The sequence below is a fragment of the Monodelphis domestica genome, chromosome 1, assembly GCF_027887165.1.
Source record: "Monodelphis domestica isolate mMonDom1 chromosome 1, mMonDom1.pri, whole genome shotgun sequence".
In the NCBI taxonomy this organism is placed as follows: Eukaryota; Metazoa; Chordata; class Mammalia; order Didelphimorphia; family Didelphidae; genus Monodelphis; species Monodelphis domestica.
Genome location: NC_077227.1, coordinates 132,399,306 through 132,423,379, shown reverse-complemented (window position 1 = coordinate 132,423,379; position 24,074 = coordinate 132,399,306). Strand labels below are relative to the sequence as shown.

The 24,074-nt window shown below is 35.9% G+C and overlaps 1 protein-coding gene across 3 annotated transcripts in view; it reads right to left on the bottom strand.

Annotated features, from left to right (window-relative positions):
- Positions 1–24,074, bottom strand: part of SV2B (synaptic vesicle glycoprotein 2B) — a 195,445-nt gene that overhangs the window by 68,132 nt on the left and 103,239 nt on the right. For all 3 annotated transcript variants that reach the window (XM_007479395.3, XM_001364794.3, XM_056806801.1), the window contains one exon: positions 4,668–5,560. In XM_007479395.3, coding sequence (XP_007479457.1) covers positions 4,668–5,214 — 547 coding nt within the window. In that variant the 5' untranslated portion in view covers positions 5,215–5,560. The remainder of the gene's footprint in view (positions 1–4,667; positions 5,561–24,074) is intronic.

The following is a 24,074-nucleotide window of genomic DNA, read 5'->3' as shown; positions in this document are numbered from 1 at the left end:
GAATCAATACTAAGTATTGTTTCCAAGGCAGAAGAGCATTAAAAGCTAGGCAATGGAGGTCAAGTGACTTGGTCAGCTAGGAAGTGTCTGAGGTCACATTTGAACCCAGGACCTCCTATCTCAAGGTCTCACTCACTCAGTCACCTAGCTGATCCTCCTCAGATTATTTTAAATGCATATAATAAAATATGTAGGATTACAAAGGAAATCCATTATAATGAAATAACAATCTAATTTCCCCTCTAACTCCAAAAATCCTTTTAAATCTCTCCAAAAACCCAAACCCATAGATGCTCCTGGATTGAATGATCTCTTTTAGTCTATGTTTTATGGGACAGAGCTGCAAAAATAGTTAATTATTCCTAACAAACATTAAAGATGAGGAAAATATTATTAATCCTTTTTAAGATAGAAAATCTGAAGCAAAAAGGATATATATGTGTGTAGATGTATATAAATACATATATATAACATATAGTATAGAGAGATGAAAATATAAATCTAAATTAAATAGCTCAAATGTAACTTTTTTTAAAGGTAACATAACTTCTTAAACAACAATTATTCAAAATGTTTTGAGTGTTGTTTTTTTTTGTTTTTTTTACCTTTGTTTTAACGATACACTAGCAAAAGTGATTCTGATTATCAGGGCCTCTTATTGCCACTAAAGTAGACTCTGGATCCCTGAGTTTGAGGACACTGCTCTAGACACAGAGGCCAACAAATCTAACTGCCTTGTGTTCTTTCCATTTGCATGGAAACAGCAAAATGATAATCATTTGTGACATGTGCAGTCCCTACATCCCTTTAGTGTTATGAAAATTCAAGTGGTAATTTCATCTCATACACACTCACCCATCTTCTATTCCCCCATGTATTCTTCCCAAAGACAAAGATGGAGCCAGAGCTTCTGGAATACAATTGTTATTCCCATAAATCACTTTCTTAAAAAGCATATAGCCAGAGTAGGTATAGTGTTAGCAAAAAAATAAATAGCAACACTTTGAATACTCTAAGGTATCATTTTTTAAAGGGATGAAAATATTGAAGGGATTCAACATCTTTACAGATATGAATTTTTTTTCTTGGGTCAGTGGGTGTATGAACAATGAGACATTATTTCTGGATTAGTGGGCATTTTCTGGCAATGATTAAAACTATCACAATTAACATTTTTGGTGCCAAGCCATCAGATTAAGCAGTAGAGGGCACTATTGATATAAATAGTAAGGCAGTGATATAAAGTATAACCCTGAGAGCATATAATATAAAATATACATAAAATCTCATAGCAATCAAAATCACTAAAAAGAAAAGTTTGCTAAATTAAATCCTTTTTGCATCCTGATCGACAGCCCACTGACATCATGTCTCATGGTATGATTACAATTAATTTCATCACCAAATCATCATGAACAAAGACTCTGGTTCCTATAAACAAAAAAGGCAATTTAAACAAGTGAGAGACATTGGGTTTCAGATGTATTATTATCACTTTCTTAAGTTGATCCTTCTTTAATTTCCCCATCTGTAACATAAGTTAAATGAGGTCAAAATTCTTGTTCCTGGACTAATCACATTAGCAAGCATCCTACTTAGCCTTCCTCCTTTTCAGTATCCCTAAATCAGTCTACCTAGCCGGTCAGAGTGGGAAAAGAAGAAAATAACTGGATTGCTTTGAATGACTATTTATTACCAAAGGCAAAAGCAACCCTGGGAGGAATCATCCCCAGAGTAACCCTCTATACATAGTAGTTGTTCAATTGTCTATTGACTATCACCAAAATTGAGGAAGAGACTGGGAAGCTCATGAGTTGTCTATTGTTTCTCTTCCAACCTGCATTTAAGGCAAAATGGAGACAGACATGGAGAATAGTTTATGGCCTACTAGAAGCCATCAAAAGCATTGGACCAAGATTCTGGTTCTGGGACAAGTCCTCCTAGCCAACTACATACAAATCAAATAAGGCAATTTGAATGGCACCAAAAAGCTTGACTACCCATAAGACCTTGTCGACTGGCTGTACTATGTGCTTAAATTGTCATCATTATAACAGTTCCTTTAGGCTACATTTCTGAAAGAAAGTAGGGAATGGCTCTAGTCCTCTAATTAGTCCTCTCGTAACTCTTAGTTTCTCAGCTAGTATATATCTCAAAGTATTGTTGTGAACATCAACAATTATTGTGAGGATTTGTTTACTCATTCATTTGTCAAAGATTTTTAAATTTTAAAGATTTAAATCCAACTTCTGACACTAGCTGCCTGACCATGGGTAGTAATAATAATTATGATGATGATGGTTTTTACTTATATAGTACTTAAAGATTTACAAAGTACTTTACAAATGATCCTATTTTGACCTCACAATATCCTTGGGAGGTAAGTGCCATTATTATCCCCATTTTATAGATGAGGAAACTGAAGAAAACAAAGTTTAAGTGATCTTCCCAGGATTACACAGCTAGTTATTGTCTAAAACTGGATTTGGACTAAGATCTTCCTGACTCCAGGTCCAGAGCTCTATCCCCTGAACCATCTCACTGCCTATAGGAAAGTCACTTAACTTTTCTAAGTCTGTTTCCTCATCAGCAAAAATAGGATAACAAAATTGGCAATGCCTAGCTCTTAAAGACATGAGGCTCAAAAAAGATGGTACATGTAAAGTACTTTGTAGTCTTTAAAGTGCTATAAATATCAACTTATAGTCAATAAATGTGACATAGGAACAATTCAGAGCTTCAAAAGATATCAGAAGTAATCTAAACCAACCCTTTCATTTGAGAGATAAGAAAAATGGGGCTCAGAAAGGTTCAGCAATTTGCTCATCATCACATAGCTAGACAGAGACAGAGACAGAGACAGACTTTGAACTCGGGCATTTGATTCCTAAAATGTGGTCCCTTGAATTGAACCCCCTACTATAGGTACATCCTGAACCATGGCAGAGTACAACATCACAATCATCTTGTTTCTGGTGAACAGCATGCAGGTTAAAGATTCCAAGCCATGCCAAATGTGATTCCATTGGGAAAACAAAATAATATATGAGAAAGTCTGGAAAATCCTCAAGGGTAGGGGCAGCTAGGTGGCTGAATGAACTGAGAACCCAACCTAGAAATGGGAGTCTTGAGTTCAAATTCAACTTCAGTTACTTACTGTGTGACACTGCATGAGTAACTTTACCCCCATTGATTAGCCCTTACTACTCTTTAGTCTTAGAACCAATATAGAATATTGATTCTAAGATGAAAGATAAAGGTTGGTTTGTTTTTTAAAGAAAGAAAAGAAAACTCTCAAATGCTAAAGACAAATGTTTGGTCACAGAGACTGTCACACCTCCCTTCAGTCACTGTGGGGGACAGAGTGAGGCACTATGAATGAGTCTGTCCCAAACTCACTCTCCTGACAGGAAATTCAAGTCAAAGTGAATTCTTCTGATACCTAAGTAGAAAGGCACAACAAAGATGAGCAGGTGAATGTCTAGGAGTGAAAAGCAATATGGCAGTTAGGACCAGGCATGCACACACACACACATGCAGAGGCATATCTCATCTCCCCCGCCCTTCTCCTACATAACATTCATACTGGTGAGCAGCAGAGCTAGACATACTGGGGCTTCATTAAGAAGGTTGCCAGGCACCAAGTAACAGAGATACTGACACAGCATGAAATTGTTACTGACGCTGCCAATTTGCACTAACAGGGACTAGGGGATTCAGTGGGTAAATGCGAAAAGCAAATTAATGTCTTGAAAGTTCTGAGAAGGATTTTTTTTTTCTGTCACTCATATAGACAATGTGTTAATGGGAAGGGTTTTTTTCCCCATATATAAAGAGGGAGAAAATTGCTAATAAACTGTTGGTATTTGAAGACTAGGTAAAAGCTCTACTTCTCAACTCATTTTCTCTTATATCTAGCCTTTTTTTCAGTTCCTTCTCACAATCTGGATTCTATTGCTTCTAAAGCTACAATCGGCAGAGCTTTCTTCATTTAGAATAATCTCTTAATGAGGTACACATGGCTAATTTTTTTTAAAGGCACTGTCATATGAAAACTCTAGAAAGCTAGAACTGGAGGGCAAACACCCAAGAACGAAGGTAACTATTTGTATTAAACAAGTTATATTTGTTTTCTTATATAATAATGTTTCCAAATCAAATATATATTTTATCAAATAAATGAATATTTGTTTCCTACAGGGTTGATATTTTTAAATGATTTTTTTTAATTTGTGGTAGACCTAAATCTCTATAATAATGAAATTTGTTATAATCAGATTTCACTAAAAATAGATTTCCCAGTTCCTCTTTCTGTATATACTAAAAATAGAAAGAATATCATTTGAAATCTTCATTGATTTAATCCCTAACACTGGGTAATTGACTGATCACTCTGGCCCCACATTTTATTTGTGATCTTACTAAAGTTTGTTACTTTTTTTTCTCTCTAAAAGTCCTCAGGTGCAAAAGCAGAGGGACTACCTCAGGGAAAGGGAAGGAATGGATGAAGTCCAGAAGCTCCATTAGCTTGCAGATCCCAAAACTGACAGGAAAAAAATCCAGTTTGTTGGCTTGAGGATGGAAAACTGTTTGAAGAAAGAAATCACATGCTGCGGGTTTTTCTTTATTTCCACCAAACTAAATGACTTTTTTAAGGTTTTACTTACCTAGCATCCCTTTGTTGGAACTGGATAGACACATGTCCTTCTCTGCACTGGGAAGAACAAAACCCACCACAAAAACTTCTACCCCATCAGCCATCAGGGCCAAGCCTAAAACAAAAAAGAGTGTCCACTGGAAACGCCCATGACCACATTCCTCAATGATATTCTCATACTGATGAGCCAGCTGCTCTTCATCCTCCAATCGTTCTGCTATGAGATCTTTCTGGTCCCTATAATCATCAGACCTAGAGGGAGATTTCTTCTTTTGCTTTGTCTTAATGTCATCTGGGTGGGGAATGCCCTGGTACTCCCCTTCATAGATTTCATCATCCTCATCATGACCTTCAGTGGCATCACTCTGGGCATCTTCATCCTGATTGGATTCATCTCCTCTACGGTAATAGTTGTCATTGTGTGTATACCCTTCATAGTTGCCATCCTGATACCTATAATCATCCATTCCTTGGTTCCTAGACTGCCGATTTGCCTCTCTAGCTATATCCCTTGCTCCATGGTAGAGATTTGGATTATTTCTATAGCCATCATCCATTATAAATATATGGTTTAAATGCAGAAGCCACACTGCATCAAATTGTACTTAAAGATATCAGTTATATTTGTATGCCTTCTTCTGCTAAAATTATGCCAAATTCATTTCCCAAACAGACCAGATTTGAAAAAGAAAACCCTTTAACTTTTTTCAGGTCAGTTTCAGAAAGAAGTCTTTAAAAAAAAATATTGCACTTCAGTCTTGCTTCCTTCAAAAGTCACAGGATCACTGTTTGGGGAGCTGTTTATTAGAGATGTATCTCCTGCTCTGCTAGAAAGACATAACAGATTGCTTGATTCTCTGATTCATTCTGTTGGTGAAGGCTGGTAAAGATTCCCTAAGAAAACTGGAAAGGAAAAAAGAATAAAGCATGAGAGAATCGTAATTTACTGCTAAAACATTCAATAAACCAAACAACATACAATTCAAGAGCAATGTGTTGAAATTAATGTAACAGGGGACTTCTTCATCTGTTAATACCACCCCACCCCCAAATAAAAAGATTTGCACTAAATAAATACAGAAGGGAGGTTGGAGAAGTTTCTAAAACTTTTTTCGTGAATAAGGGCAAATTTTATATAGGAATGAAATGGATGATATATTTCAATATTTGGGGCTTTTTAGACCTTTATCCTAAGTGCCATGGAGGTTTGAAAGGTTTCATATTTGTCAAGAAGTTTCTTGGTGAAAATATTTATTATGGGGCATTTATTAATAAGAAGCAATAGCTATTTTCACACAAGCTGCAGGAAAATATATGCTCATGCAAACCATCTGATAGTTGAAATTCATCCACTCCTCTAAATGCCAGTATTATTTCTCCTAGGATTAATCTGTTTCATAATAGTAAAGTTCTGAAAATAACCAGTCCCAGAACTAAAAGAATTTATATTACTGAGTTGGCTTGAGGAAAGGAAGGAAGAAAATAAAACATTTATTAAGCATCAATTGTGTGCCAAGTACTGTGTTAAACACTTTACAGATATTATCTCCTTTGAGCCTCACAACAACCCTGGGAAATAAGTGCTATTATATTCCCCTTTTAACAGTTGAGGAAACTGAAGCAAACAAAGATTACTTAGACCCATACTTCTAGCAAATGTCACAGGCTGAATTTGAATTCAGGTCTTCCTGATTCCAGACATAGTGCTCATACTGCACCACCTAGCAGCCTCTAAGGCAGCAGTTCTCAACCTGTGGGTTGCGACCCTGGTGGGGGTCCAACGACCAAAACACAGGAGTCACCAAAAGCCATCGGAAAATACATATTTCCGATGTCTTTAGCCGCTGAGAAATCGTGCTACTTTACAGCAAGATCTCGGAAAGAACAGGGACCCTGCTGCCCACACATTGTACTAATATTAGTTACCTATCAGCAGCCCTCCCCCTATGAGGGACAATAGATTTACCCTGTTGCCTGGAGACCGGACTCAAACAGAGACCCAGAAAGAGCACCCTGGTGCTGGCTCTGGAGGGGTTAAGAACAAGTCCTGGAGCGGATAACTCCTGGACCAGATAACAGAGCAGACTAACCCCAGCAAAGTGATGCCTCAGCTCAAGCTGGAGGGACACGACAGGAAGAAGAAGGCAGCATCTGCGGACCCCCTCCCCAGACAGAACTTACCTCCTGCCCCAGTGCTCAGGCTGCCTCCTGCTGGATTAATATTTCTCAACATATAATTAAATATTGTTTTTGTGATTAATCACTATGTTTAAATTATGTTTGATTTGTAGCAAGGAGAATACATAATGCATATCAGGTATTTACATTACGAATCATAACTGTAGGAAAATTACAGTTTTGAAGTAGTCACCAAAATAATTTTTTGGTTTGGGGTCTCTGCAACATGAGGAACTGTATTGCAGGATTAGGGCATTAGAAAGGTTGAGAACCACTGCTCTAAGGGCTACCATTGAGTCACGTATGTGGAGACCATGAAACACTACAATCTTCAAAACATTAGACCTTGAGTTCAAAGGACAGTGGGAACACAAATGGTAGTTGTGAGCAAGCAAACACATGTAATAAAGAAGGAATTATGAAGGAGAAGTTGTATAAAGGATATTATCAAATAAACGCATGACCAAAAAAAGAAGATAGATTGGTCCTTTGACAAGAGCAAAGAAGAACCAATGGGCATCTCTTTGTATACCACTGATATCCTCCCAATGTCAGGAGAACTTGAAAAAGTCCCCAAGCCCAATGGATGAGCCTGCTATGGTGTTCTTGTTGCTGGATGTGAAGAAGAATAATGTTAGTATGGGCAGTCATAAGTGGCTTGTAATCTGCATCATTGTGGAACATGCTCGTATTGACAAGATCACAAATGCATTGACATCCTGGAGTTATGTTGGAATGCCATAAAAGAAACAGTACATATTTTCCACAAGACTGGCCCTCACACTAGCCTTTTCTATGTTATCCCCGAGAAGTTCATCTTTGCATCTTAAATTCAGTCTTTACAATGCTTTAAGGTTTACAAAGTTTTTTTTGACATACCAACCCTAAAGATTAGTAACACAAGAATTATTATCTCCATTTTACAAATGAGGAAACTGGGGCACAAACATATTTAAGTGATTTACCCAATATTATGTAGTTACTAGGTAAATAAGGCAGGAGTTGAATCCATATCTTCTAAGTTGAAACATGATTTTCTACATTTAGAATTATGTATTTTATATATATTTTATATAGAATTATATTATTACATATGTTATATGCTATAACTATTACATATGTATGCTATGCAGTGTTCTATTTTATTATGCTACATCTCAAATTCCAAACTTGAAGAATTTATAATAAATAATAAAAACCAGTTTATTAACTAAGAATACATGGTAGACAAAATTAATGCCAACAAAAGAATTAGAGGACATCAATTCCTATTGTTCCATTCTGTGAAAATTATAAAAATTAATATTATGGCTAACCTTGATGAAAATAAGAAAGCAGTAAGCAGGCATTTACAAATAATTCTGGACAACAAAGTACATAGAGCCTTCTAACAGAATAACAGATTGTACAGAGACTACAAGATCATGTTGTATTTATTGTTTGTTGATTTAAATTTTTTTTATTCAACAAAGCAAAAGATATTAAATTCTCTCCAATAAGGATTTCCCTGTGCATATGCCCCTGATGTATGTTAAGGTTGTTAAAGATGTTTTAATAAATGCAATCACAGGGGCAGCTGGATGGTTCAATGGATTGAGAGCCAGGCCTAGGAACAGGAGGGCACAGGGTTCAAATTTGGCCTCAGACACTTCCTAGCTATGTGACCCTGGGCAAGTCACTTGACTCCCATTGCCTACCCCTTACTCTTCTGCCTTGAAGGTAAGTTTTTTTTTTTAAACAAACAAACAAGTAAATAAATAAATGCAACCATAGAAATTACTCTGCTCAACAACCCTCTCATTATTAAAACATTATTAGACACAAAGCAGGGAAATATTTGTTTGTTATAGGTGGGGCCACTGTCATGGAAGATATTATATGAAGGATCTAAGAGGAATTGAGATTCCATATACCTCATTACATCATTAGATCTTAGGTTTTGAGCTAGAAGAGACATTAGAAGTCATTTAGTATAATATCATTTTACAGATAAGGAAACTGAGATTCAAATGAGGTGATTTGACTCTCCAGGTAATAGATCCTACAATTACTACTGGTTCCAAGGCTGAAGTTCAAGCTGAGATCTGACTCTACATCCAGAACCCTCCAATACATCTGTTGATGAAGGATATTGTGTTAAATGTACCAAATCCCAGAATACTATAAAAGCTCCTCAAGGAAGATCTCTGGGTACTCATGTGACATTAGTCTAGCAATTCAGAAAGGGAATACTAAATAAGTAGAACATGTCTCTTGTTCAGCCTATGACAATGAATTACTACATTAGTGTGTGTGTTTGTGTGTGTGTGTGTGTGTGTATTTGGGATAAGCAAAGCAGACAATGAGTTGGGCCCAAAAATCAATAAGAGAAAACAAGAAGACTGATTGCATTTAAAGAATGTTTTCAAAAATCTCAATCTGTTCCCAGACACAAAACCCATTTTTAAAAAATGGTTCCTCAGTGAAGCTGAATGATTGAAAATCCTGGAGTACCACAACCTCTGAAAAATCAAGAATTAAGGTTGAAAGTAGCACAAAAAGCAATGGAGAAACTAATCATAAAAAATGGCTCTCAAATATTTTTGTTCTTGGAATTGTAGCATTCATTGTCATGGAAATACAGGTCTACAGAATTTTTAAGTTGGCTACACTATGGAAGAGTCAAAAACTTGTACTTCTGCATATAATTGCAAATATAAATTACATAAAATTTGATGCACACCTAACAAAACTCATAACACAAAAGTTGTTCCACACCGCACACTCTTTGAGAATCACTGCATGAGACAATAAAGTGGTGGACAAAGCAGACTACAGAATATTTATAACGATGCCCCACATGGAAGAAGTGGCCCAAGGGAAGACATTCAGGAGATGTATGATCAAAAAAGGAAGTGGGCTAATGATACAGAAAGAACAAAGGATAATTGTAAAGATTATTTTCCCAGTTAATTATTTCCCTTTTAATCTTAGTTTTTTTAAGAGTAAAAACTTTCCTTATTTCATGTGTTTTTTTCTATAAGGTTTAATTGAGGGATTGAAATAGCGCTAAGGTGATTAAAAAAAAAAGTTTGCACTGAGGAAGATTCTCTGATAAAGGTTTAATTTCCAAGATATATAAGGAACTGATTCAAATTTATAAGCATAAGAACCACTCTCTAATTGTTCAGTGACCTAAAGTTAGTTCTGAAGGAAAAAATATTAGTCTATCAAAAGCCAGATTTTTTTTTAATATTTACTATCCCCACTAAGTAGAATAATTAAAATTTAAGCAATTTTAAAAAGATGATTTTAAAAAGAAAATGACACATATTTGGAGGAGCTGAAGGAAACTAGTATTGTACTGATATACTTGTTAGGGGTAACTCTTCAATTATACATACTTTTGGTGAACCAATGGATGGGTACAACCATTTTGAAAAATAATTTGGAATTTAATGCAAAGAAATAAACAGTACATACCCTTTCATTCAGCTATGCTATTTCTAGACCTTTACCCAAAAGAAATCAAAGAAAGAGTTATAAATACAAAAATATTTATAGCAACTCTTTTTGTGGTGGCAGAAATACTGAAAACTAAAAGGATAGCCATCAATTGGAGGATGGCTAAAAACAGTATGTTATGTAAATATGATAGAATACTAATGCATTGCAAGTGAAAAAATAGATTATTTCAAAGTCACAGAGAAAGACTTCTTTCAATAAAAAAAGGAATGAAATAAAAAGAATCAGAAGAACAATTTATATTATAAAATTGACACAAAAATGAAGACTTTTATAAACTTACCAAGAATTAAATGAGTAAAACCAGGAGAACAATTTATACAATAACAACACTATAAAGACAAATAATTTTGAATTAATATCAGCAAAAGACAATCTTTGATGTAAGAAGATCATTGATGAAGTAAGCCATCCACCTTCTGACAAAGAAACAAAGGATTTAGAATACACAATACATAATTTTTTACCGATGAGGGAACTTGTTTTGCTTGAAAATGCATATTTGCTATGAAAAAAGTGTATTTTTCCTTATTTTCCATTGGAAATTAGAGAGAGAGAAAATAGATTTCTAAAAAATACTTTTGAAAAAAAACTTATAGCCCATATGGGGTGGTGACAGAATCTGTGAAAGTATCCCATTCTTAAGTTATTGCCAAATATATAAACAGAACTGTATAGACTTTCTATATAAGCCCTTTCTATAGAAGGCTATAATGACTTTCTTGCATTTATCTTAGTTGGTACCAAAAATAAAGCATGACTCATATGAAGGAAATCTATCTCTGAAGACTAAGAACTAGAATTAAACCAATCATTATGGCTACTAAAAATTATTCATTGACATCAAAGAAGCAAGGGGGAAGCCTCTGTTCCTGCTGAAAGCCACTGGCCAACAAAAGTTGAAGCAAGACCATGAACAAGGAAAAATTAATTTTATTTGCACGCTTGCTGTTTGTATATTCAGAGCGAAAGACAGAAAATATAAAACTGCAACTTGTCTAAATTTTTAATTGAGGAAACACACAACTTGAACCTATAAATAACAAATGTTTTTCAAATTGACTTCAATTCCATATTGTATTTAATAAAAAATAGGTAGAGATGGGAGAGAGATAAAGGAAATGCAAAGGTGAAAGAGGACAAAAGAAAAAAGAAAAAAAAACAAACTGGTGGGAGAAATCAATCTATCAACAAACATTTAGGGAAGCTTTTAAGGTGGTACAGTGGATGGACTACTGAGCCTGAAGTCAGGATGGTTCAAATATTATCTCAAACATTTAACTAGCTGTGTGACACTGGACAAGTCACTTACCTCTATTTGCTTCAGTTTTTTTTATCTGTAAAATGGGGATAATAATAGCACCAACTTCTTGGGGTTGTTGTGTAGTTCTAATAGGATAATTATAAAACATTTAGCAGAATGCCTGGCACATAGTAGGTGCTATATAAATGTTAGCTATTATTACTATGAATCAAAAGCCACGCTAAGCAGCAGGGATAAGAAAGCAAAAGTAAAAACAATCCTTGCCCTAAAGGAGTTAACATTCAAATAAAGAACACAATAAATACATAAATTAGCCCTTAAAAGATAAATGCAAAATAGATGAAAGGTAGCATTAGAGGGGAAGGCACAAAGAGAGAGGGTACATCAAAGAAAAACTAACATGTTTATGAGGAGAGAGGGAATCGAAAAGACTGGGACAGAGGAAGCTTAACTGGTTTATCTCTGTGGAAAGGAAAACTGAATCAAGGTTTGGCCTTTCTGCCACTGAGGTGGAGCAGACAACAGTTAGAATGTTGGAGTAAAGATAATGACAGTTAAGGCAGTTGGAGGTGGGAGGGGTGACTTGGAGAGTGACAGTCGCTCTCCAGTGCTTACTCTCTTTCCTGGCCCTTCATACTGGAAGGAGCACTCTCTCCATGTCTCTGGATAGAAATACCTCTATTCCTGGATTTTTCCCAACTGTGTGCTCTACCTGGATTCCTGTGATCGTGTCATCAAACAAAAAGATTTTAGGGGAGTGATTTGAACTGTAAGGCTGGTCTTTAGGGTGTCAGCCCAAAGAGACAGGCCCAACCAACCCTGAAAGTCAGAATCTTTTCTTCCTTTTGCTATCTATTGCTAAGACTTTGAACTTAAGAAAGCTAGCACAGATATAGCATAGATAGGAATAAAAGAAACCCTACACCAGCCTGTGAGGCCTGGCCTCAGCTCAAAAGCTGAGAGACTCAAACCCAATCTGTGGCAAAGTATAGGGAAATCCCTATTCCCTCTACCCTGATACCTTTCCAATCTAAACTTGTTATTAAATTCATCTTTAGTAAATAAACGCAGTCAGATTATCTTTGTAAGGCTGAGCGAACCCAGAAGGGAATAAGGGTTTTTTAGGGGAGATGGTTCTCTGTAATTTCAAGTACCCCAAATCTTGAGGTGCCTGTCCATGCCTCTCCCCCATTGCACCACTGATTTATTATCTGTAAGAAGAATATTTTCTTACATCTCTGGGGTCTCCTATCTCTGACATTCTATGATTCTATCATATATACACAAAGGTTAAATTAAGAAGCAGAGATGTTCAATATGTCCAGAGGTGGGTAACGGGATACATCAGATCTCATTATTATTTCTGGGTATGTGCTGAGGATTGGAAGAGATAATAGATGTGAACACAATTAGAAAAGCAGAAAATTCTAGACCTAACTATATAGTCCTTCTGGTCCAATGTGGGGTTTTCTTGGCAAAGATACTTGAGTGGTTTGTCTTTTCTTTCCCCAGCTCATTTTACAGATGAATAAATTGAAGCAAATAGGACAGCCAGCTGGTACAGTGGACAGAGAGCCAAGCCTCCACTTCTCCAGTTCAAATCTGGCCTGAGCCATTTTACTGACTATATGACCTTGGGCAAGTCACTTAACCCGATTTGCCTCATTTTCCCAATATATAAAATAAGCTGAAGAAGAAAATGACACACTACACCAGGATCTTTGCTGAGAAAACCCCAAATGAGATCATGAAGAGTCAGTAATTCTGAAAAATGAATGAAAATTATATACTATAATCTATCCCAGAAGTTTCCAGAGTTGCTGCATATATAGGAGAATGTCAAATTTTTCACTAAAAGTTAAGTAAATTATGTATACAGCAACTTTATAGAGTCAATCCTATTTTTAAAAGAGGGTGTGAGATTAATCTGACCATTCTCTCTGAAGGCAGGCTGTCTCATAGTGATCACTGCCTCTGAGAGAAACTCAATGTAGTAAATCTTTTGCTACTTAATTAACCTCCATTAAAAAGAAGTTAATATCTGAGACTGTTGAGAATGCAAAATAATTCCTTTTAGGACTTGCTGTTATTTGTTATTTTCTTCCTAAATATAAAATGTGTTATTGTATCTCATTTGTTTTAACCACCTGTTAAGACTCTTAAAATACACTGGGTGACGTCTATAGGATACTTCACATCAACACATGGTATGAAAACAGAAGGGTTTATTTTGCTGGCTTTGAGTGCCAGTTCCTTCTTTGGGACTAGCAACAGCTTCTCTGCACCACTTTCAAGGGTGTCTGTTATTATAGCTCGACTTTATTGTTCTTTTTTTCAGACTCAACCATCCATCTTTTTTTCCACTTTGTTCAAAACAGAACTATGTTCTAAGACAACACAATATATTAAAGATTAAAGTCAGGGGCAGCTAGGTGGGGTAGTGGATAGAGTGTCAGCTCCGAGGTCAGAAAGACCATAGTTCAAATGTGGTCTCAAATCAAATCTCTCTATTTGCTGTGTGATACTAGGCAAGTCACTTAACCCTGTTTGCCTCAGGTTCCACCATCTGCAAAATAAACATAAGAAGGAAATGGAAAACTACTTCAATGTCTTTGCCAAGAAAACCCCAAAGACGGTCACAAAGAGTGTAAAGGACTGAAAACAACTAAACAACAAAGATTTATAATCAGAACACCAAGGTTTAAATACTGGTTTGTGCACTTATTTACTATTTACATGGCTGAAGCCAAGTCATTGAACGTGTCCAATTCCCAGTTTCAGCAGTCATCTCAGTCTTCTAAGGAAAGCAATATAATGTGTGATATGATGAATAGCATCACTTAATAAAAATAATACCATAGTTCACTGGAGATACCTAACTCCAAAGTTAGAAGTTCTCTGCTTTGTATTCTCTCCCCAAGGTGGCAAGGGAGACAATGAATAGTGATAGAAAGATCCATAGTAACCACTATACCTCCTTTTTTAAAAAGTCTTTCTTTCCATCTAGGAATCAATACTATATATTGGTTCCAAGGCAGAAAAGGAGTAAGGGCTAGGCAATGGGCACTAAATGACCTACCCAGGGTCACACAGCTAGGAAGTATCTGAGGTCATATTTGAACCCAGGGCACTGCCTCTCTTTTGACAGCAATAGGACATACAATATATTTATAAAGATAACTAAATGGACACTAGAGAGAGTGCTGGTCTTGGTGTCTGGAAGACCTGAGGCTTGAGTTTGAATCCTGCTTCAGATAATCATTTCCCTTAGGCAAGTCACTTAACCTCTCTGACTCAGGGAGGGGAAATATATAGATATAGATATACATACATATAAACTCATGTACATATATACATATGTAAAGAGTTTTTTAAGTGCTATCTAAATGTTAATTAATAATTATATTTGAATTCAAACCTATCTTTCTTATCTAAGAGGGCAAAACTAGGGACAGGGATGTGCTGCCACTAGTTTGAACCAGCACAGGAGTGCCAGTTTAATTTTCAGTGTGAGCACTTACACCTTTGAATCAGCAAACAGTATAAATCTGGGCTTGATTTAATGTTTTGTTGATATTCTAGACTTAAGAAAGTGATGGAGAAAATGTTAAAAATGTAGATTAAGTTTGAAAATCTGTCCTGCCTACATGTTTTACCCATGTTTATGAGCATACCTCTGACTTGGGACTATGCATAAAGAAGTTACATTGAATAAAGTTTCAGCTCAACATAGGAAAGTTTTCCTAAATAGAACTGTCAAAATTGAAATGAAATGGCAAGTAGTTATAATCATCAGGGTTGACCCTGAAAAAGAGAAGAGCAAAGTATACCTCTCTCCCTCTTTTTCAGAGGCAAGTGACTATAAGTGTGGAAAAGCACACATAGTTATCTGTCTTGGAATATGTGATGGTTAATTTTGCTGACCTCCTTTCCTCTCCCTCTCACTGTCATCCTTGTTCTCACTCTTTTATTCTTTATTTAAAAGAATAGTCCTCCAATTCTGAGGGACTTATGAGAAAGAATGCTATCTGCATTCAAAGGAAGAACTGGGAATAGAAACACAGATGAAAAACAACTGCTTGATCACAAGGGTCGATGGGGATATGATTGGGGATATAGGCTCTAAATGATTGCCCTAGTACAAATATCAATGGTATGGAAATAGGTCTTGATCAATGACACATGTAAAACCCAGAGGAATTGCATGTTGGCTATGGGAGGGGGGTTGTGGGAGGGGACGGAAAAAGACATGAATCCTGTAACCATGGGAAAATATTCTAAATTAATTAATTAAATAATTTTTTCAAAAAAATTAAAAATGAAATAAAAGAATAGTCCTCTCACCAGAAGATGATAAAGAATAGATTGGGAAAAGGCAATGCTGTATAAAGTAAAATATATAATGATGATGATGATGATGATGATAATTAACATTCATAAAATGCTTAATATGTGCCAGGAATAGTTATAAATGCAATTATTTTGTAATTTTTTTAACTAGAGCTATAAAAATATGGATGGCTTGCTATAGGACATAGTAAATTCCTCTTTTCATCCCTGGAGGTCTTCAAATATGGGCCAAATTACTGTGTGAGAATGAGATCAATGGGATTCTTCATTTGATTACAGGTTAGATGATCTCCTAAATCCTTTTAGTCAATAAACATTTATTAAGTATCTATTATGTGCCAGGTATTGTGATAAACATCAGAGATACACATATTAAAAAAGGAACTTCTAATCTAGGAAGAAAACACACAAAAGAAAGCTGAGGGGAGGGAGGAAATGATGGAAAAGTCAAAGAAATTCAAAAACAAGTTCAGCCTTTGTTTACATGCTAAGGTGCTATAAATCTATAATCAAACTAGGGAGATAGCAACTTTATAGGGAATTTTAGGTTATCTGAGAGATTTAGACATACATTGGTATTTTATCTGTATAATGTATTATACTGTGTGTGTGTGTATATGTGTATATATATATATATATATATATATGTATAGTTGGTATTTTTCTGTATAATGAATGGGAAGTATATAGAACTGTTTATAGAACTCACCCTTCTAGAGTTATTGCTACTTACTAAAGTGTTCCAAGAATAAAACAGACATTAAATTTCAATTATACCAAAATACTTATCACACCCATTTACCATTTCTTAAATACTAGGCTTTTCTCTAATACTAGAGTTACTACCACATTAGGTTAAACAAAGGCAAAGGCATCATCTTCCAAAAGACTATAGTTAAAATACACATATCTATTAAAAATATTTAACAAGCATAATTTTTAAGCCATTGTGCTATTTTTGTATTACTGTAATCTTCTTGAAGATAGGGATTGTCTTCTTTGTCTTTGTAGCTGTCATATCTATCACCATAGCTAGCATATGGGAGCATTAGAAAATGCTTGTTGAGGGGGCAGCTGGATGGCTTCAGTGGAATGAAAGGCAGATTTAGAGAACAAGAGGTCCTAGGTTCAAATCTAGCTTCAGATACTTCCTAGCTGTGTGACCCTGGGCAAGTCACTTAATGCCTATTGCCTAGCTCTTACATCTCTTCTGCCTTACCAATACACAGTATTGATTCTAAGATGGAAGGTATGGGGTTTATTTTTTTAATGCTTTTTGAAAGAAAATAGGTTCATAGATATTTGTATTTAATAATTTAATATTTATTCTGCATACAGATATGTATGTGTGCGTATATTTTCATATGTATAATTGTGTGTGTGTGTCCTTGTCCTCTCCTGTGCTAGAATGTAAGCTTCTTGAGAATATGGATCATTCCATTTATTGTATTTGTATCTCTAGCACTTAACACAGTGATTGAAGCCTAATTGGTGCTTACCAAGTCCTTGGTTTCCAGGAGCCATCAAATCCGTGCTTTCTGACACAGTTGCAGGTGGGATCTGGGGGATTGCAAAGTGACCCCCGGGAAAGATGGAAACACCCACTTAGATCCCCCTGTGTGACTTCTCTCTTACTAACACCTACTAACATTGGAATTATTACAAGTAATATTCTCACTCAGCTCCAGGAAAACTCCACCTTTATATGTAAAGATATAGAAATTCCCCTTAGAATATTGTCAAGAGATTTTACTTACAAAATCAGACCTAAAGACTCCTATGTACCCATTTGGATAAGGGATCATAGATGGGATCCCCTTTTAGAAATAAGCCCCCAACAAAACTGTACTGTATATTAATTGCTTTTCATGGAAAGGCTGGTACATTCCAACTCACTGTATTGTTTTGTTAGCTGCAGACTAAGCAATATGTCTTGGATACCTTAGTAAAACATTAAAGAATGAGAGCTTGATACTGGAATAATACTCAAACTGGGTTATGGTGATTGTACCCATTAGCCCCATAGACTAGGTAACAATGTTATGTTAAATGTATCTTTTGTAGTCTGATTGATTATGTAATTGGTTAGTATAACAAATAATTATTCTTATCTTAACCACATGTCTGGTACCTCATGGGTTAATGAGAAAGTGACCTCTAGTTGAGCCTACCCCATGATGAGAATACATATATTATTTGCAAAGCTTTATGTTTGTTGTTAGAATCCATGGAATCAAAGTATGTAGGATAATTATAGAATGTCAATCAAACGATTTAATAAAAGTTAATATATGACCTATTCCATTACCTGTAAGGAAGCATGTATGTTGAAAATGAAACTGTGTGCCAAGTAGACACTTTGATACTCTTTGAGATATAAAAATAAAGTCAGCCCAAGCCTGAGCAGAGCAGTTTTTGTGATACCTGACTACAAGTAAAAACTTTAACTGACTCTCATATCTTCTTCATTCACTGATGCCACCATCCAGCCAAGCACCCCCAGCCCCATGAGGGCAGGTCCCCCCACAGCACTTGGTTGATAGACAGGCAGATACATATGTGGCAAGATTCTTTAGCCCTTCTATTAATACTTTATCATAAATTCATGTACTTACTGTTTAGGTCTTTGAAACTCTGAAGGGGGGGGGGGGTGAAGGATGATAGAAGTTTCAATAATACCAGGGAAGCCAATGACTAGCCAAAATGGGAAGAGTCTGGGCACTCTGGATCAAGAATGGTAGATATATGGGTAGGATCCCTTGGATAATGAAACAGATGGAGTGCAGAGCCATAACTATCCATTTTTGCACCAAGGGCAAGCAGAAGGGAAAGAGTCACCCAGAGTATAGTTTTCAGGAAGAAGTGTATCCTTTTACCATCAAAAGAATTGTCCAAGAGTGGAGAAGAGCAAGGACATATATGCCCTAGCTAGAGAATGCTACTCTTGCTATGTGACCAATGTCACATAGGGAGGCATGGGAAAAGGTAGAATAATGCTATCTTTACCACATAAATATCTTGGCTTCTTGGGGTGGAGGAAGGGGAATAAATTTTGTGTTAAGGGGAAGGTGATCAGATGAAAGGAGACTTGGTACGGGAAGAAAACTCTAAGTGGCACTGTTAGTAAACTCTAAATTTTCTGGAAATGGGCAAGAGATGAGCTGGGCCATATCCCAGATACTGGGTACTAAATTTCTAGCCCTGAAGCAGTCATAGTTCAGTTTATGACTATGCATTTTAAAGATAAGCTGCTTCATAATTTTGCCTAGGCTATACCTGCAGTAATCGCACATTTATTTCTATGATGCCTTCTCCCTTCAATAAAAGATTATTTTGTGGCCAGACTTCACAGTCTTTGAGTAGTACGTCTTTGTCCTAAGAGGAAGCTTTTTTTTTTAAAAGATCTGTCTAAAAGAAATAATATTTCCAGGAACGAATTAATTTGGATGTACACAAGACATGTAATAGTACTTAGAAAGAAGTATTTTATTGACAGGTTATTTTTCAAGTTGACTTCCATTTCCCAGGGCCAAAGAAAAAATATTGTTACCTGATGAATATTTCAGATGCTATTTTTTTCTTCTTAGAATAAAATCTGCTCTGAAATAATTCTCTTGGCTGAAAATATGGTTTTAAATTCAGAAACAAACAAATGCTTTAAAAATCACAAATAAATAACAATTCAAGTGTAGCTGTGCAGTGACATGTCAGTGATAAAATCAACTGTCAAAAAAAACACAACCCCTTTCTACATATGTCCTCAGGCTAAAAGTTATGGATTTCTTCTTTCCTATCTTGCTAGCATTTCTAGTTCTGACTCAAAAGTCAAAAGAACAAATTCCCTTGATAAGACCAGGTATTGGTCAATGCCAGTCAGCATCAGCAAGTCTGCTCCAGTAGAAAAACCAACCATAAATTGGACCTGGAAGTACTTAAAATTGTATATATTCATCTTCTTAATAAGCATATCTTATTGCATAACTCCCCAGCTCAAACCTTCTGTAGCTACTAAATGAAATTCATTAACCTGACATTCAAGAGCCCCTAAAAATTGACTCCAATTCACTTTTTTGCAGTAGTCTTATCACATGTTATTCCTCTTCATGGACTCTTTACTCCAGACTAGATGGTCTCAACTATGTTCATGAATTCATTCCACCATCCTTACATCTGTGTTTTTGCCCTAGATTCATAATTCCCCTGTCCCACATCTATTCAGTGAAATCCAATACAGCCTGTAAACCCTATGTATGCTATTCTCCATGAAGCCTTCTCTAATTCCCACTCCTCCTAAAATCCTAAATTCATATTTAGACCTTGTAATTGTACCCCATTCATAAGTTAGGAAAATAAGGTCCTTAAAGATCCTCTAGACTAGAGGAGTCAAACACACCACCCAGGAGGCAACCCTCCCAAATCCGATTAAAATGTAACTGGAATATATTTAATCAAATAAATAAAAACACAATAAAACATAGATGATATTAATATAAAGTTTTCTAAGTCAATATGCATCCTACAGAGATTTTTATATACCATTTAGTACCCTGATATACTTTCTTTTTGAGTTTGACACCACAAGATCAAGTCACTAAATCAAAAGTCACTAGACAGAGTGGTTTAGTCCAACACTGTTGGACTGATTTGATGGATAAGAAAACATATACCTTGTTAACTGCAGGGATGAGAGAGAGACCGAGAGATCAAGAGAGACAAAGAGACAGAAAGAAAGAGAGAGAGAGAGAGAGAGAGAGAGAGAGAGAGAGAGAGAGAGAGAGAGAGAGAGAGAGAGAGAGAGAGAGAGATCTTCCATTAGGCATTTGATTAAATCTAGGGTCCATAGGCTCCCTTTTCTTCTTTTGTTTTGTGTAGTCTGTACCTTTAAAGCAATCATTCAGTCTTAAAACAGTACAAATCAGCTTAGCTTTATCTAGAGACAAAATCTATTTTTTTTAAAAAAGCACAGAGAGAAAATAAGCAAGACTTAAAGAGAGCAAGAAACCTTCAAAGGTTAAGTGGTGCCAGTTCACCAGACAGTGAAAAGGTAAGAGGGGGATAAAGTAAAGAATAGATAAATTGACCAGATACCAGTGACAGTCAAGGAAATAGTATGTTCTGTCCAGGCAAATCACTCCTTTAATGGGATATTGAGTCAGATAAGGGTCCAACTGCTCATTTATTATACATGTTGAACTTACAATCAAGTGGCCACTGATACTGGTGTGAGTCTACCTACCCTGGAACCTCGGCTCTCATAGTTATGCCAGCATCCTCTTAATAGGGCAGCTTGAATCTCTACTACCATTGTTTAGGTGTAAAATCATGAAATGAATCTCTGGTTCCAGTGAAGAGATATAGGGTGGGAGAGATGAATCCCTAACATCCTACACTGAATTCTAAATAAATTTCTTCACAAATACGTAATTAGCTATCATTAAGTACCCATGAACACCTATTCCTAACATTGGTGTACATCGTAGAATAAATAGACTTTTGTGGAAATGAATTCTGGGTTCCAAACTGTTGGTGCACACATGAACTTTTGGGGGGAAGTAACCCTAAATTCTTTTTCCTGTAATAAATCTTCTCCATATCTCTGACTTTGCTCATGTTATGAGCCAGCCTAAACAAAGTACTGATCTTATAATTAGGGAGCACTTAAAATGTTTGTAAAGAATTGAAAGACACACTAGTCAATGGCCTTACATATACAATTCAGTGCTCCTTTCTGTGTCAGTGTTACCAATGTGATCTCAAGACAGGTAGTGCCTTGAACTGTCAAATTTCTCAGTCTCTTTCTATTGGATTTCTGCCCTATTCCAGTACAGAGCCAACAGAGTACCAAACTGGGAGACATTTGAAACAGTTCTCTTATTCAGAAATGATCTTTTGACATCTATGTCCAGTTGTGTAGGACCAGAAAAGAGAGCAGAGAAAAGCAAGGGTAGGAATAGGGAAAGAATAAAAAAGGATTGATCTTTTATCACATTGCCCTTTCCCTAAATAATTTCTCCCAAATACTCCTAGGAGAGTTGTGAGTAGGGTAAAAGATAGAAGAATTCATAAGAGAACTCAAAGATATTTTCATCAGTTTTTTTCTAAACAACTATTTGAATAATCCTTGAAACAGATGGTGCTTCGTTGTCTCATTCTGCATGACCGACAATTTCTTCATCAAGCATCATGCCATATCCACCCCCTTGAGTTGCAGTTTCCTAACAGAATTGAGTAACAGTCCAAAGCCATATCCTAAAGCCACAAGGACAATCTGGAGTCAGAATCCAGGTTATAAAACATACTCATTAAGAGATATTCTGCACCTGTACTTTAAAAAGCAATGAGCTTAAAGTCAAACCTATACCATTTTCTGATATTTCTTCCCCTGAATGCTGAAATACAATTAGCAAAAATGCAAGAGTCACATCAATATGCAGCATTTAAGTTACCCGCAGTATTTTATTGTTTAGAAGATAGAAATAAAATATTTACTCTCCATACTAAAGCATATACTTGATAATTATTTTCCTTCCAAAGTCCTGAGAAAACACTGTTAATTTCAAATGTAATATTCAGAAAAACAGACAAGTGGATTCCCATTCTTACACATGCTCATCAAAACATGGGAACTGGAAACAAGATGGTCCAATTCTAACAGCGTAGTTTCAGATCTTCACCTTCCTGCAACATGTGGCTCTCAAGTCAGTATTTTGGCTAAAATAACTGATGCTGATGTAGTTTGTTTGTTTTTTTTTATTCCAGAGAAAGGATAAGGGCATAAATAAAAGCATCAAATCTGTCAAAAAGAAAGGTCACTCCTTGTTCAAATATTTAAGCAAAGGAGATGGGTATTAATATAGAAGGGTCTTAGAGTATGGAGTAGAGGAGATAAAGGAATTACAAACTGAATGAGTTCAATTTTCTCAGTGAAGTTCTAGGTGATTGTTATTCATGGTCATGGATAAAAGGCACAGCTCATGTTTAGAGGTGATTGGTGATAACAAGACTAGACAGGCACTCATCAAGTACATAATAGGAGCAGACAAAAGCCAGTGTAGGTTTGATAAGGAGGGAAAGTAACTGCACTACTACTGTTAATAACTATAATACTATACTACCCTAGAACCTCTACTTTCATAGTAAAGCCAGCATCCTCAGCTTAAACCTCTAATAGTCCCTTACTGCACGGTCACTTAAATGTGAATTTCTGAAATTATTCTACCATAATAATAATGTTTATTATAATAGCAAATGACTCGACTACAATAGTAATAACTCACATTTAAAAACATTCCTCTTGGCATTTCTTGATTATGTCAACTTGCTATATATGTCTAAATTTTTCTTCTGCCAATATTTTCCCAATCTTAGAATTGGAAATGAGTTTAGAGATGACTAGCCATAAGCCCAGCTTAATGCAATAGCTCCAACAAGTTTTCATCAACCTCTGTTTAAACATACCTTGTAACAGAGACCTTACTACATAATCAGCTCCATTTTAAGAAATCTCTAGTGGTTATTATTGAATCCATTTTCTTTAATCAGTCTGAAATTGCCTTCTCCACAATTCTTACCTAAGAATCTGAGATATGCTTCTCTTAACAGTGCCAAACCAATCTATGTCATCTCCCACATGACGCCTCTGAGATATGTGGATAAAACTATCACGTCCTAAATGTCTCAATTTTAAATATGCCCAGCTTCTTCAACCACTCCTCACAGGACATAGAGCACAATGTAAGGGTAAAGGTAACTATCTTGTAGTCAAAACACCTGAAATCAATTCCTAGCTTTGATATAACCTAACTTATGTATGGCCCTGGCAAGTCAATCTCTTTGGGTCTCATTTTTCTTGTCTGTAAAACAAGGATATTAATACAAGTATTTTTGACATGAGGCTATTGTGTGGGAAAACTCATTGCAAACCTAAAAGTGCTTGCTATATAAATGAAAGTGATTATTACTGCTGATATTATGGCCTTCATCAACTTAGTCACCTTCCTCTGGAAATGCTCCCTTTAATATGTCAATGTCTCTTTTATAATGTGAATCCCAGACATTGATGAACTCACCCACTTATATTTACTTCCACATCTAGAAAATTGTATAGCAGTTTCATTTTGT